The sequence below is a fragment of the Trachemys scripta genome, chromosome 1, assembly GCF_013100865.1.
Source record: "Trachemys scripta elegans isolate TJP31775 chromosome 1, CAS_Tse_1.0, whole genome shotgun sequence".
Lineage (NCBI taxonomy): Eukaryota > Metazoa > Chordata > Testudines > Emydidae > Trachemys > Trachemys scripta.
The window spans coordinates 185,668,591-185,683,357 of record NC_048298.1 but is presented as its reverse complement, the minus strand read 5'-3'; the positions used below and the strand labels follow the sequence as shown (position 1 = coordinate 185,683,357).

The 14,767-nt window shown below is 40.6% G+C and overlaps 2 protein-coding genes across 20 annotated transcripts in view; one reads left to right on the top strand and one right to left on the bottom strand.

Moving 5' to 3' along the window:
- The window catches only part of SON (SON DNA and RNA binding protein), a 58,023-nt gene extending 55,314 nt beyond the window's left edge, over positions 1–2,709 (bottom strand). For 14 of the 19 annotated variants that reach the window (XM_034752064.1, XM_034752082.1, XM_034752114.1 and 11 more), the window contains exons 1-2: positions 1,790–1,958; positions 920–1,086 (exon numbers count right to left, since the gene is read on the bottom strand). In XM_034752064.1, coding sequence (XP_034607955.1) covers positions 920–1,086; positions 1,790–1,914 — 292 coding nt within the window. In that variant the 5' untranslated portion in view covers positions 1,915–1,958. Of the gene's footprint in view, positions 1–919; positions 1,087–1,789; positions 1,963–2,412 lie in introns of those variants that run through there. The other 5 variants (XR_004643342.1, XM_034752147.1, XM_034752165.1 and 2 more) reach the window with 3 other exon arrangements.
- A 2,754-nt stretch (positions 2,710–5,463) lies between these two features.
- LOC117867315 (trifunctional purine biosynthetic protein adenosine-3) overlaps positions 5,464–14,767 on the top strand; it is a 53,831-nt gene continuing 44,527 nt past the window's right edge. The window contains exons 1-3 of the mRNA XM_034752201.1: positions 5,464–5,566; positions 10,553–10,701; positions 14,423–14,518. Of these exons, the coding sequence (XP_034608092.1) occupies positions 10,557–10,701; positions 14,423–14,518 (241 nt within the window). The 5' untranslated portion in view covers positions 5,464–5,566; positions 10,553–10,556. The remainder of the gene's footprint in view (positions 5,567–10,552; positions 10,702–14,422; positions 14,519–14,767) is intronic.

Sequence of the window (14,767 nt, the reverse complement as noted above, 5' to 3'; positions counted from 1 at the left end):
TCTGTGGAAACACTTAGAGTCTATACTTACCAAGTGCACAGCAGTCCTCTCATTTCCATGACATAACATTGAAAATGCATTTTTTGTAATCAAGTAGGACCCCAATACTGCCAATTCTTACATATACAAGTAACTTTACTCATGTGAATATCCCATTGAAATCACTGGAACTACTCAAATGTAGGCAATGCTTGCAGGACTCGTTTTTGCTGGATTCATTGTTATCAGAGGGTCTATACAGGCATTTTATTTAGTGTATTACATTTGAAGCAACAGAAAGCTGAATGCCTGTTTTTTTCCAATTATAAGTACATTATTCACTAATACCACCACCATTAAATTACTTTATTTCATACCTTGCTATCTGATTAATATGCTTGGTCATACAATTTTGTAGTTTGATAAATGATGTGAGGAGTAATCCTATAGACCTTACTCAGGCAAAACTTCCATTGATTTCAGAAAGTTTTGCCAGAGTTAGAACTGCACAACAATGCCTTGAAGAAGATACTTATGAATTGTTACATGCCTTATTTCATAAGTAATCTTTAAAGAGGCATTTGTCAATTAAGAAAAAAAATTATATTCTCTGATTTTTTTATCCTGTTACTGTCACAAATAAAATTTAATATTAATATAACAAAGAAATAAGGGGCAGAAGATTACTTTTCTTTTAATTTGTGCACTTGACAGCACTATATGGATAATCAGTTTCAGAGGATTATTATATATGTAAAATATATATTACATTTTTACATATATGTAAAATATTATAAAACCATAAAAAGTATCAGGGAAGTGCACGGCAAGAGTAGCACTAGAAACTTTTATTTCATTTTCAAAATACTGACTAGATTTACTCTTGATGGTGTCCCCTTGAAGAAAAACATATTTGCAATGTTTAAGCATTTTCATTTACCTGATTTACACTGTAGCTCTGTATCAAGGGCCCCAGACAGTACTTCCTCTATTTTCTGAACTATCTGATCATTCTGAAGACTCCCAGCACCCGTAACTGTGTCATCTGAAGTGTTTGCTTGCTCAGCTGGGACTGTTTCACCATTCTGCTGGCCTTCTACCTTTCCACTAACCGAGAAAAATATTAACAAAATTCAAGTAATTTCGAGCTTTATTTTTATTTTTTAAAGGTAATGTATTCACATTTCTTATAGCCAAACCTTCTAAAGAATATTTTAGCCTCCTGAAGAGGCCTTGCACTTTAGTGAAATATTAATCTTTCAGTTTGTTTTACTTACTGCGTTCTTAGACAAAATACTTTGTTAGTCACTAGAACTATGCCAAAGGGAAGAAAATATTTTCTCACTGTTTTATCCCGGGCCTTTTCGCAACACAGAAATTTCGTTTCCCTCTTCCCTCCCCTCGCCAAAAAACAAAGTAAAACCCACCCCACCAAGCACTCTTTTTCAGACTGAAAACACACCAGCGTGCACGTGTTCTGAGGAGCATCAAAGCATTGCGAAATTAGCCCATCCAAACTTGTTATTTTCACTGAAGAACTGACCGCCCGGAGGGGCAGCGGCCTGGTTGCACCATAACCGGATGTCGCCGCTGAGCGCCGGGCCAGGCCCTGTATGTTCGAGTGACCCGCAACGGCCGCCCCTCCCCCCCCTAACCGTCCCGAGTTATCCCTCCCCGCGCCCCCCCTCCCCCCCACTGTCCCCGTCCCGCAACTGCCCCCTGGACACCGCTCCCCGCCCCCACCCCGACTCCGCTCCCACTAGGCTCCCGTCCCACTCCGCCTCCCCGCGGCCCCGAGCCGGCTCGTTACCCGCCCAGCTGCTGCTGTTGTTCCTGCTCCTCCTGGATCTCCCGGAACTTGCTGACCACAAAGGACCGAAAGATCTGCTCGATGTTAGTCGCCATGACAGCCCCACGGCTCGACTCCCCCTCCATCCGCAACGCGGGTCCTCCACTACCCCACAATGCACCAGCGCAAGAAGCCACGGGCCAGCCCCCCCGCCGACGCGTTCCCTTTATGCCCTCCCGCCATTGGTCGCCCTCTGTGGAACCAGAGGCATGATGGGACGTCAATCAGCCGCTCTACCCCCACAAGGAACCATAGAGCGCGGCCTCTCGGGGGGGGGCGGGGGAAGGCCCGTGGACGTTCCCCTCCCCCCGCAGGTGCCCGGGGAAGAGGATGGGCCCCGGCAGCCATGTTACTGCACCGAGTTCCCGCCCCCCCCCCCCCCCCCCCAGGGCGCCGGTGGGCGCGGGGCCGCGCTGCCCCTCCACCCACGGGATGAAACGCGGCTCCCTCTCCCCTCCCCCACCGGGCCAGTACATGGGGCTCGGCCCGGGCGGCGGCTGCCCCGGGATCGCGTCCGCCTGTAGGCGCGCGGCAGGGGCTCGGTTGCCCGCCCGCGGGAGACCCGCACGCCCGGCACCACTCACCTCCGCGCAGGCCGGGGATCCGGGGCCGTGATCGCCTGGAGCCCGAGCCTGCCGCCTCCGGCCGGGCCCGAGCCCGCCGCAGCCCGTGGGAGCTCCGCCATGGGGCTCAGGCAACGCCGCCGCACCAGGCCCCGCACTTCCCCTGCGCCTCCCGTGCGCGAGAGAAAGACGGCGGGTGACCGCTGCAGCCGGGGGTGCGGCGCGGCTCCGTGCGCTGATGGCTGCACACACAGAGAGCAGCTGTGTAAAGTCACGCACAGGGCAGAGCGTGTTTACAGAGAGACCATGTGAGGGAAAACCAGCTCTTAGGAAGTCTGGATCTGACCTGCGTCTGTAGGTTTGTCGGGGAGACCGGAATCCAGAAACTAAATTCAGATAAATAAATAAACCCCAACCTGAAAGTCAGCCTCTGCCTTAGCTGCGCTAGCCAGACAGTCTCTGGTTTGGGAAAGGTTTTACTAGATCATCACTACAAACGGAGCAGCTGCACTTAAATCCAGTTGCCCTTGTGGCAGATATTTGGGGATATTATCCCCAAAGCACTTTCTCACACACATATTTTGGTGTTCCACTGATGCAGCCTTACCCCTTTCCTTATTTGGTCTGTGAGAGAAAATAGCCAAATTGGGTGATGGCATACAGTTATGTGATGATTCTGTATTCTTGAGTGACAAAGTTAAATTTTCAAATATTAATTTACCCAAAGTAAATTCTATACATAGTATATGTCCTCAAGACAAGCTGCATGTGTTAGTTTCTGGAAAGCCAACCTACACTAATTTGACAGCAAATCAATTGCTGCGGAGATCTTATTTATAGTCTATTATTATTGGGGGAATATGATAGAGGTCTATAATATCATGAATGCTGTGGAGAAAGTAAATAGGGAAGTGTTATTTATCCCTTTGCATAACACAAGAATCGAAGGTCAACAAATACAATTAATAGGCAGCAGGTTTAGAATAAAAGGAAGTATTTCACACAATGCACAGTCAACCTGTGGAACTCACTGCCGGGGGATGTTGTCATGGCCAAAACTATAACTGGATTCAAAAAATAATTAAAGTTCCTGGAGGAAAGGTCCATCAAGGCTATAAGCCAAGATGGTCACGGCTGCACCCCCATGCTCTGGGTGTCCCTAAGCCTTTGACTGCCAGATGCTTAGACTGGACAATGGGATATATAGATGGACAATTGCCATGTTCTATTCATTCCATTTGAAACATCTGGCATTGGCCACTGTAGGAAAACAGGATACTGGGCTAGATGTTACTGGATCTTTTAGCTTATTGGATATAACCACACTGTCATCAAAAGATTTTCATTATACCATAATAGATCTATTCAGTTTTTAATAATTATACAGCACTTATAACTCTGACAGAGGCACCTTTGATAAATAAGAATTAAAGCATTTGATACTACTCTGACAATATCACACATACTTTAGACAAGAATGAGAGGATTACCAAGAAATCTCATTGGTGTGAAAAATTGTCAGACTGAATCATTTATTTCAAATCTTGCTTACATAGACCTTGTCTAGACTGAAAAAAGATGTTTTGTTTCAATTGAGTTAGCGCAATCAAAGTAGCTTAGCTCGATTGAAAACAGTTTAACACTAGTGTAGACAGTGTAACAACTTAATCTAGATTGGTAGTAAATGAGATTTTCAACTGAATTGAACTAGTTCCATTAAGCAAACTCAAATTAAAAAAAACTATTTTTTTTAGTTCATACAAGGCCATAGTGATTATATATAGATCAATTACTGTTGACCAGTTTAGGGCCCAATACTGCAATTGTTTATGCTCTGAAGTAAATTTTCTCCTCATAGTAGTTCCATTGAAGTCAATCGTACCACTTATAAGACGAAAGCTACTCCAGAGCTTGATTGTGGGATTTTTTTTAAACCAATGATTCTTTGAGTTACACATATATGTAAAAGTATTTAATAAACGGATATTTTATTTTGATACTCATAATTTAAAAAGATATGATGCAACATTATACTGTGCCTTTTTAGAGCATATAATTTTTCATGCATACACACTCCTATTTGCATTCAGAGGAATTACTCCTATCAAGATATGAGCAAAATTCAGCAAAGAGTGAGTCCTTCACAACTATATTACGACTCTTGGAAAACAAAGAAACTGCAGCAAAATGAATAACACCTTTGCGCAGTGTTGCTGGAACAATTTTTATAATGGAGGTGCTGAAGGTGGAAACCATGTATTTGGGTTGGTTAATACTACTTCAAGACAGCGGGTGCAGCAGTACTCCTAGTTTCAGCACCTATGCCTTTGTACCATTTGAATGCTAAATTTAACATGCTAGAGTATCCCCACAATTCTTCATAATTAAAGCCTATATATACAATAAGTATAAGGAATTAATTATTTGTTGTTATTTAATACCATAATATTCCCAAGAGCATTTGCCCTAGTAAAATAGTAAACAGTACTAGTTTTAGTAGGGTATCATCCAATTAACCCATTAACTATCAATGTTTCACTATAGAGTGGTGTTATATTTCCTCCATTATATCAGAGAATCAAATAATCTAGAGATGAAAAAGATCTATTAGCTGTAGTCCGTAACCTTACAATGGAAAATTATTCACTGTCATGCATTTTCTGGTGTTTGTCCTATCTAGTTTTAAATGTAGCCAGGATGGGGCTCAACTACTTCCCTTGGGAAATTATTTCACAGTCTATTAGACTGCCACCCGGATAATGCAATCAGATCTACATAGGCAGATCACTACATTTATGAAAAGCCCCATTGAAGTCAATGGGGCACACTAGGGACACATCGATCCTCCTGTCCAGAGCTCCTTGCAACTCCAAGGCCTGTATGCGTCAAAAGAGTCATCTGCTGTAAATAAATGACTGTAAAATCCCTAGCTTCATGCATAGATAGACTGTGAACTGTTAGTGGCATTCACTATCAGCTTTCTATTTCTTATTCCCTTGATTTATTAGTATAAAAAGTTCTCTTTCTCCGTTTACAATCCCTCCCATTCATTGCTTTTTCAAGCACGCGCATTTCATGCTGCTAGAGAATTCTGGGAACTTGTCTGTCGTTTGCAGAAATTGCCGCAAAAGGTCTAGTAGTCTGACGGGCGGACGTGCTTTGCTCTCTTGTTTCAGTAAGTGTTTCCTTAATTTTTTAGAAATGTGTTCTATCTAACGCACATCTTGCATGGATGTTACGGAGTTGCACGTGTAGGTTCTGTAGTGAGGCATTTGAAAGAAACAATGTTTTAAGAGACAAATTTGTAAGAGGAGATTTATTCTGTGATCTCGGCCATGTGCTTGGTCTGTGGTGTTTGATCTTCCGTAAAACGGCTTTTCCTCTGCACTGTTGTAGGAACAGCAATGTTTGTGTTTTTATGTGAGCCCTCCCTTTCAACTGAATTACTTGCATGAGTAAGACGAGCAACGTTTGTTCTTATATAGCTATAACAAACTCGGGTGGGTGCGTTTAATTTAAACACTGTGGTGTTAGCACTGTAATTATTGTAACTGCAAATTGCTTCTTCTACTGCTTGTTTTATTATTTATAAGGGCAATAGGATTTTTTTTTATTTATATGAATTTAAAAATAGCTGTTCTTACTCTTGGTCAGAATTGCAGCTCAGAAACTAGAAATTTAAATTTTTGTTTTTTCATTATGCATACTTACAGGCTTGTTATTCATATTATATAAATGCTACACTGTTTTATTTTTTGGCTTTAAACAAGTAGGAAAATATTTGCTTTTTTAAAAGTGAATATTAAACTTTTGACCTATCGTGGTTTGATCTTTAACCTTCTTTTATTCTTTCCCCTCAGTTTGCAAATTTGGAGTACTACCAAAATTGGTATTGTCCTCATAAATTCTTTAAATTCAGCTAGGGAACCTTGAAATTAGTGGTTAAATTTGCTAATATTTGTTATAATCTTTTTTTAAAGTATATTTACTTTCAGTATGTAAGTATATATGTTGACAGGAAGGAAAATGCTTCTTTTCTTTCCTTTATTCTCTCTAGTCCTTATTCTGCAATCTTTATTTAGGACTGGACCCTGAGAGCACTCTCAACTCACTGAATATAATTAGGGTTGCAGGTTTGAGTACCTGTTGGGATGAGGCCACCAAAACTCCCATTGATTTTTAGTACTGTTTTTTTCAGTGAGTGTTTTCCCTAAATTAGGATGCAGAATATGGCTTCAGGTGACTGCTTGTACATGAAAAAGAATTTTGAGACAAGGTTTAACTGTTATGACATAATGATCTGAGTTCCTTCTAAAAAGCTAATCTTTTCCCCCACCCCTGCCAAAGTCATTTTTATCATCTGTTGCTTCCGCCATGTTACCCTCCTCTAGAGTCATTTTGCTGAGAAAGCACTGGACTGGGATTTAGGAGATCTGGGTTCTCTTTCCATTTCTGGCACTGGCCTGCTGGATGACACTTAGGGATTTCCCCTTACATCATGGGACTCATCAGAAGCCAGATTCATGCATCCTCTGTGCCCCAGAAGTGCTGCAAAGGGGTCCTAGAGGGACCAAAAATCTGGACTGAGGTTTTTATTAGCTCAAATGTGAATCATAAAATAATCTGCAACAATTATCTCATTGGTGTGGTGTAGTCAGTGGGGTGGTGGCATTGGGAATGGGTGCATCAACTTAACTGGAGACTGCCTTTCTCTTTTGTCATTGTGTCTGGCTACTGAGTATCCCTTCTCTCAGATCAGCGTCATCTAGCATTAAGTATATTCTCTGTCCTCGTTTCAGCCTCTGTGTCAAGCACTAATGGAGTGATTTTTGCAAAATAAATCTTTAAAGCGTGTATTTTAATTTCTGTGGCTCTTGTGATAACCTTGCTCTTCAAGTCTGTATTGTTCTGCTATGAGGTTCCATACACTGACATGGGAACATGCTTATTGGGTTTGACTCATTTAGGAATAAGAGATAACTGTCTAATACATTATATTATTTTTAAAGAAGAAAAAAATGTTTTCCTCTTAGATTACTATCCTTCACTGTGGCCAGTCCCTTAACCTTTCTTCCCTTTTTTCTTTTACTTGCTTACCTGATTTATTCATGGTTTTTCTTTATTCTTCAAACTCTGTTTTTGTTTTTGTTAAAATGTTCCATCTCTGAAGGAGTCTTCTATTTGGTACAAGACTTAAAAATGTTATTGCATATAGAATGGAAATATCTTCTGGAAAATGTGCGGGATCTTCCTGGCCACAATTTGCTATTAAGACTTTTTAGGTTTAAAAACGTGCTTTTTCATATATATTCACGATATTATACCAAGTGATCCCTTTGTAGTGGAAACTAGGCCCTGAATAGTAACAATTCCCAGGGAAGACAAGTTTCTAGTGTCTAGTCACCGAAAGGAGCAAAAATATGATGCTGCTATATGGAGAGAAGATAGCAGGGTTTGAGTCACGCTTTCAGCAGACTAACTAAATTTCTCATGAAATATGGCTGATTTGGATATGAGGCACATACCTTGTCCTGCTGATTGGCTGAAACCCTGCTATCAGTCCCAGCTGTTGTAAGTCACTTTTTAACCATGGAACAATTTGTCAAGAGTCATGGTGGATTCTCCATCACTGACTATTTTTAAATCAAGATTGATTGTTTTTCTAAAAGATACACCCTAGGAATTATTAGGGGAATTTCTATGGTCTGAGTTGTACAGGAGATCACACTGGATGATCACAATGGTGCCTTCTAGACTTAGAATCTATGAATTTTTCGGGGAGACTAGCTCTCTGACAGTTCTTTCTTACCCTTTTACATCGAAGTTCTGGTCTTTAGCCTTCTATAAATAGAGCTTGTGTGTATGCATGTCCAACATGAATACTGTGCCAAATGCTTTTTGTCTGTGCCCTGCTTTGGGTGAAACTGTACACATGTACAAAAGTGGGCTGGTCACCAGCTTCTTCATGGAAGAAATGCAGGAAGACAAATGGGATTTAAGTGCCATGTTTGCTAAGATTACAACACAGTGTTGGTTTTTCAGTTTGAGTAAAATTCTTATTCAATTGGTGTTCTTTCTCCTAATGAATGTAAGATGGTTTGGACAGCAAAGACACAAGACCCCCTTATTGATCACGTGACATTTATTGTTAAGAATTAAAAAGAATTAAATTAAAGTGACTGTGGTTGCTTTCCTCTGCATGAAAGCTTTTAAAAATTTATTTTCACTATTTAATAATACTGTTAACTCTGTCTATTTGATATGTGTATAAACTACTGCCTTGTATGTATTGTGGTTTAAAAAAAATAAAACTCTTTCTTGCCGCTAGTACATTTTACATTCAGGCTTAGCAACACCGGTTTGTAGCTACTGGCATTCTGCTTAAATGAATTCTCCTTTACTGGATGGCTTCTTCAAGGTCTAACTGATAGACTGGACTGCTGTGAATATTATAGATCAGTAGTTCTCAACCAGAGGTCTGGGGGCTGCAAGCAGGCTTCAGGGGGGCCACCAAACAGGGCCAGCATTAGACTCACTGGGGCCCAGGGTGGAAAGCTGAAGCCCCACCACATGGGTCCGAAGCCCAGGGCCCTGAACCCCATCACTCGGGGTTGAAGCAGAAGCCTGAGCAATATAGCTTGATGGGGGGGCCCCCTGTGGCATGGGGCCCCAGGCAACTGCCCTGTTTGCTACCCCTTAACATTGGCCCTGGCTTTTATATGCAGAAAAACAATTGTAGCACAGGTGGGCTGTGGAGTTTTTATAGCATGTTGAAGGGGCCTCAAAAAGAAAAACGTTGAGAACCCCGGTTATAGATTATTTAGTCAATATCTTGGAAATGTAGCTTTTTCTTTTTCAAAAACTCCAAGTTAGAATACCTATTTATTTCTATTAATTAATTTAGAAACTTAATGTAAAGAGAAAATGTCACTGAAATGCTTAAGTAATGTCTTATTTACTATAGCAACTAGCTTCTTATTGTTGCAAAGGCTGAGCCTTACCGTGCAGGACTGTAAGCATTACCAACTCCCGTTGAAGTAATGTGATTAAGTTTTAGTTCATTTGGAGGTTCCCCCAGCTAACTCTCACTGAAATCAAAGGGAGTGTTTCCACTGTTTTTTGGGGAACGTTGGAACAGACCCCGGATCAGCTCCTTGCAGGGTCAGGCCGCTTTGTGTTTTAGCAGGACATGCTGCGCTTCATGTGCTCGTCTGTAAAGCTTTGTTTGGAATGCGGTTGCTCTATCCTGAGAAAGATCGAGGTTGGAAAACGTTTCCCTGTTTCATCATTCTGACCTTTTCATTTTCATATAAGGTATTAAGAAGATTTTCAGACATCACTCGTGAGAAGTCTTGAGCTCTCTCATTTAGCAACACCACTAGACAGACTAGCTCGGCAACCTTTCAGAAGTGGTGTGCCGAGTCTTCATTTATTCACTCTGATTTAAGGTTTCGCGTGCCAGTAATACATTTTAACGTTTTTAGAAGGTCTCTTTCTATAAGTCTATAATATAAAACTAACCTATTGTATGTGAAGTAAATAAGGTTTTTAAAATGTTTAAGAAGCTTCATTTAAAATCAAATTAAAATGCAGAGCCCCCCAGATGGGTGGCCAGGACCCGGGCAGTGTGAGTGCCACTGAAAATCAGCTCTTGTGCCGCCGGTTGCCTAACCCTGGACTAGCAAATAATTCTTCACTAGTCCAAAGGGACTTTATCTTTGACATTTTCACATTCTTCAGAAACCTATTTAGGTCACAATATAAAATGTACTGTGATTAATCACAGCCAGGTCACTAGTGAACATTTATCTATGTCATAATATTACTGTGTAATTTGGTACAGTTGGTAGTCTGGTAAGGAGAGAACCAGGAATGGTATAGAAGGTTCGTGTTGATGTGCATTGGCAGAACTCAGTGGGAAAACTTCTATGGGGACTGTGCTGTGCTTGGTTGAGCCAGTGCTATCGTTACCTTGCTTTATTCACCACATTTATACACAAAACCGCAGGACAATAATTATGTGAAACAGGCAAAAATGGCATCTGCCTTTGCAGTGAGTTCCTCTGCTGCTCTGCAGACCAAAGGTGTTAGCTGATGAGTGCACACAATGATGTCGTTGCTTTCCTAACCTGAATGTTATTACTTTGCTTGTTTTGCACAGACTGATGGCAGATCAAGTGCTTGTGATTGGTGGCGGAGGCAGAGAACATGCCCTGGCCTGGAAATTAGCACAGTCACCACATATAAAACGAGTGCTAGTCGCTCCAGGAAATGCAGGAACAGCCAATAATGGAAAAATTTCAAATTCAGGTAATAAACAAAAAAGAGAACCTAAAATAGTGTGGTTTTGTTTGTTTGTTTGTTTGTTTTAAATGTGTAATACCAGTAGTTGAGCCTAAACTGGTGGTTCATTGATAAATTTAGGGTTCTGTCTATTAGTGTCATAGGAGTTCTTATGTTTCAGACCCTGAATGCTTATCTGTTAATGTACACACACACACACACACACACACTACTTCCATCATCTTAACAGATAAGCGAAGTAAGAAAAATGCTGCTTGAGAAGTTATTAGAGTTGGATTTAAGGTGATTTACTTTGTACATTTTGATATGATGTTGACAATGTGTGTTTAATCGTTATGAAACTTTAACTTTTAGCATCTCAACATCTGCTGTCATTAAATAACAATTGTCTGGCCCCACCCCATGGTTTTCTGTAACTGTGAAAAATCAATACAATAAACTCTCTCTCTATATATATAATAATACACAGTGAAATCAACATTTACCGATTAAAAATCTAATCCTTCCTAGCCTGCCTATGACACAGGCATCCCACTCTGGTGCCGCCTTACTCTCCTTATGCTTCCTTACTCCCCCTGCACAGGTGTATAATCTGGGTTACACTTGTGCCCACAAGGAATGTTAGGTGTGTATTGAGATATTGCTTATTTAGTTACCTAAGAGATTAGCAAGTTTTTAAGGGTGAATGCTGTAGGTAAGAAAATGTTCTTATCCATGTTTTACATATTGGGACATAATGAGGTTAGGTTAATTCTAGGTGCCTTTTTCAGAGGTTTTAAGTACCTACAGCATCAGTTGGCTTGAATTGGTAGTCATCAATTATAAAAGTCAGACCTAAGCTATTTAAAGTTGAGCATCCAAAATTGGATGTGGCTCTTGAAAATGTTGGCTTAAGTGACTTTCCGAAAGTCACACAATGATTCAGTGGGAGAGCAGGAATAATTACTCAGTCCAGGAGAGGGAGCCAGGAATTACTTGCTCCATTAGATCACACCGCTGAAGAGAATATTTTAATGATGGGCTTATGTTTCCAAATATTTCAACGAATATAGCCATAAACTGTATACTTTGAAATACGTTATTACACATACAATTAAGATTAATGCAGTATATGTGTAGATGTGCATTATATACACATACATGCTGTATATATGCTTGTATAGCATGCAACTAAAATCTCCTTACTCCCTCCTGTGAAAACATGAGCCATGACAGATTTCACACATTCTGTATGTAAAATAAATGCTCTAGATCAGTGGTTTTAAACTTTTTTCATTTGCGGACCTCTAAAAAATTTGAATGGAGGTGTGGACCCCTTTGGAAATCTTAGACATAGTCTGCAGACCCCAGGTTGAAAACCACTGTTCTATGGTAACGATAATCTTTTGCGGACCCCTTAGACATAGTCTGCGGCCCCCCAGACGTCTGCGGACCACAGGTTGAAAACCACTGATCTGTAACTTTTACTTCACCTGATGGTTCAACCAAAGAAATGCCATATTTATTTTTCTCTGTCTTATTTGACCGTTTGCAGTGTCATCAGCCAAACAGAACAAATCTGTAGCTTGTCTTTGAGGGTGAGGGGAAGGGAATGAGCGTTCACATGGAAATCATATGATCCCTCTGCATTCACAATGTTAAACAAAGAGGTTTATCCCTCTGTTAAATCAAGTTAAAGCCAGTTCGCATAAGATCCAGATTATCAAATTAAATGTCATTTAAAGAATACTGTTATAAGAATTACTACACTTTTCTGTCATCTTTCCAGTAAAAAAAATGATGCATCTATCTACATATTGGAGATTCCGGCCCCAATCCAACAAAGCATGAACATCATTTTAGCTACTCGAATAGTCCCCTCAAACATCCATTTAAGTACTTTGCTGGACTGGAGCCTCATTGAATGTGTGTTAAGGGGTAAATCCAAGCCCCTTCAGGCATTAGAGGGGCATAACCTGGATTTGAGAGGAGGTGTGAATTAATATTCTGTGGCTTGTGGGGGAAGGCTTCATCCCACTTCCCCACACTCCCCTTACATCGCTGTAGAGCCAAGATTTGCTGCTTGGGCCAGGAACTCGGTCTAGTGTGCGTGAGAAAATGAGAAATAATTACACAGAGGCACGTGAGCCTTATTATAGTCTAAAGCATGGGGATTTAATCCTTTCCCCATGGATGTCAATGGGAGTGTTGCCACTGACTTCAGTCTAATCAAGATTTGGTCCTGGAAGTCTATCCTTCCCTCTCTTTGGCAGCAATGTACAGCAGGATGCACGAGATACCCTTTAATTAGCATTGAAATCCCATGTCTTGTGATTTTTTCCAAGGGAAATAATGCAAATTTAAAAGATAAAAAATTTCTCTTTCACAAAAGGTTTATAATCCGATCATAGTTAAACAACACCCGTCTCTCAAAAAAAGTGGCTTTATGGGTAACTTGTTTTGCAAGTCATTGAGGTACAAAAGGATATCAGATCTTTTAAAAAAAAAAAAAAATCTAATACCAGTTTTCCCGAACTTTAGTCATAGTGGCCAAAATTTTCAAACCTGGGTGTCTGAAGTGAGACTGCTAACTCCATATTTAGGCACCAGAATAAAAGTGCTTTGTTTTGCAAACATGATGAGCACCTGTTGACTTCACTGGGATTTCTGGGTGTACAACACTTCTGATGACATTTTTATTTAGGTGCCTGAATATGGAGTTAGGAGTCAAACTTTAGGCACCTAGGTTTGAAAACTCTGGCCTGTGTTCCTTTCTTCAGGATAGAATACAATAGTCATATGCCAAATGAATGGTTTCAGAAAGAATACAAAAATATTCCCTTTCAGCCTACACCCGTCATGAAAATTATGTTGCACGCTAAACAGGTGCATTTTGGAATAATACATGAACAAAATGACTCCTTCATTGTTCTTTCTTGCTGGGACATTCGCGCATACTGTGGATCCTCTGCTAATATTTTGTATGTCATAATGTCTGTTTTTAGCTGAGTCCTGCAGGAAGACTATACAGTCAGACGTATAATGTCTTGATTTTTTCCCCTGAGCTATTCTAACCTGTGCCAGTGCTAGGACAGAGAATCAGAAACCCATAATCAGGTCTCTCTGACAGAGCACCTTTTATTTGGCTGCATTTAGTAGAAGCTGGGCACAAGAGGGAATTTCACCTAGAGCTGGGGTGAGCACATAGCAGGGATGCAGCAGTCTGACATGATGCTTTTATTTGCCAGTTGCAGTATTGTTAATCTCAAGGTTTAAACAATCAGGATATAATCCTGTGGATTTAATTTGGTTTTTGTGGCAACCTAAAATACCGCAAACCCCTCACCTTTCTCAGTATATTTCCCATCCTGTAAGCATGCAGCATAGCACCCTCGTTAGTAACACTACATCATGAAAAGAGAAAAAAGCTTAAAGCAAAATATCCCGGGACTAAGAGGGTGTAATGCTTTTGCTCTGTTTCTCAAATGATGAGAGTAGCTTCAGACTGCTGTCGTTCCCATTGCAAATGACCAATCAAGCTCAGAACTGTGTGAGTTCAGGTGACTCAGCCCACTGTTGACTTTGGATTTATTCTTGATAAAAGTCGTGGAATAATATTGCCTTTTTGCAGAGCTTTCATCACACAATTTGATATCTAGTCTCTTGCAAGCTTTCTCTTTTTATTTTATATGTAAAGCTTCTGTTCTTCATTATACTCTGTTTAAATTTCTCTTGCATCTTTTGACAGCCATCTCAATCAGTAATCATGACGCTCTTGTCCAGTTCTGCAAAGACAATGAGATCAAACTTGTGGTGGTGGGCCCAGAAGTTCCTCTTGCGGCTGGTAAATTTAAAATAAATTATTAAAGTTCTACCCACTTATTGCCATATTCATGGAATTATGGGTTTTAATTTATTGCTTCAGATGTGCTAGAAAAAATTACCACTGCTGAGGACAGTTATGTCTTTATTTAGAGGCTTTCTGTGGCATTATAGTGTCTGAGCACCTTGTAAACTTTAACTGATTTATGCTGTGAAGTAGGGAGGTATTAATATTCTGTTTTGCAGATGTGGCACTGAGGCACAGAGTGAT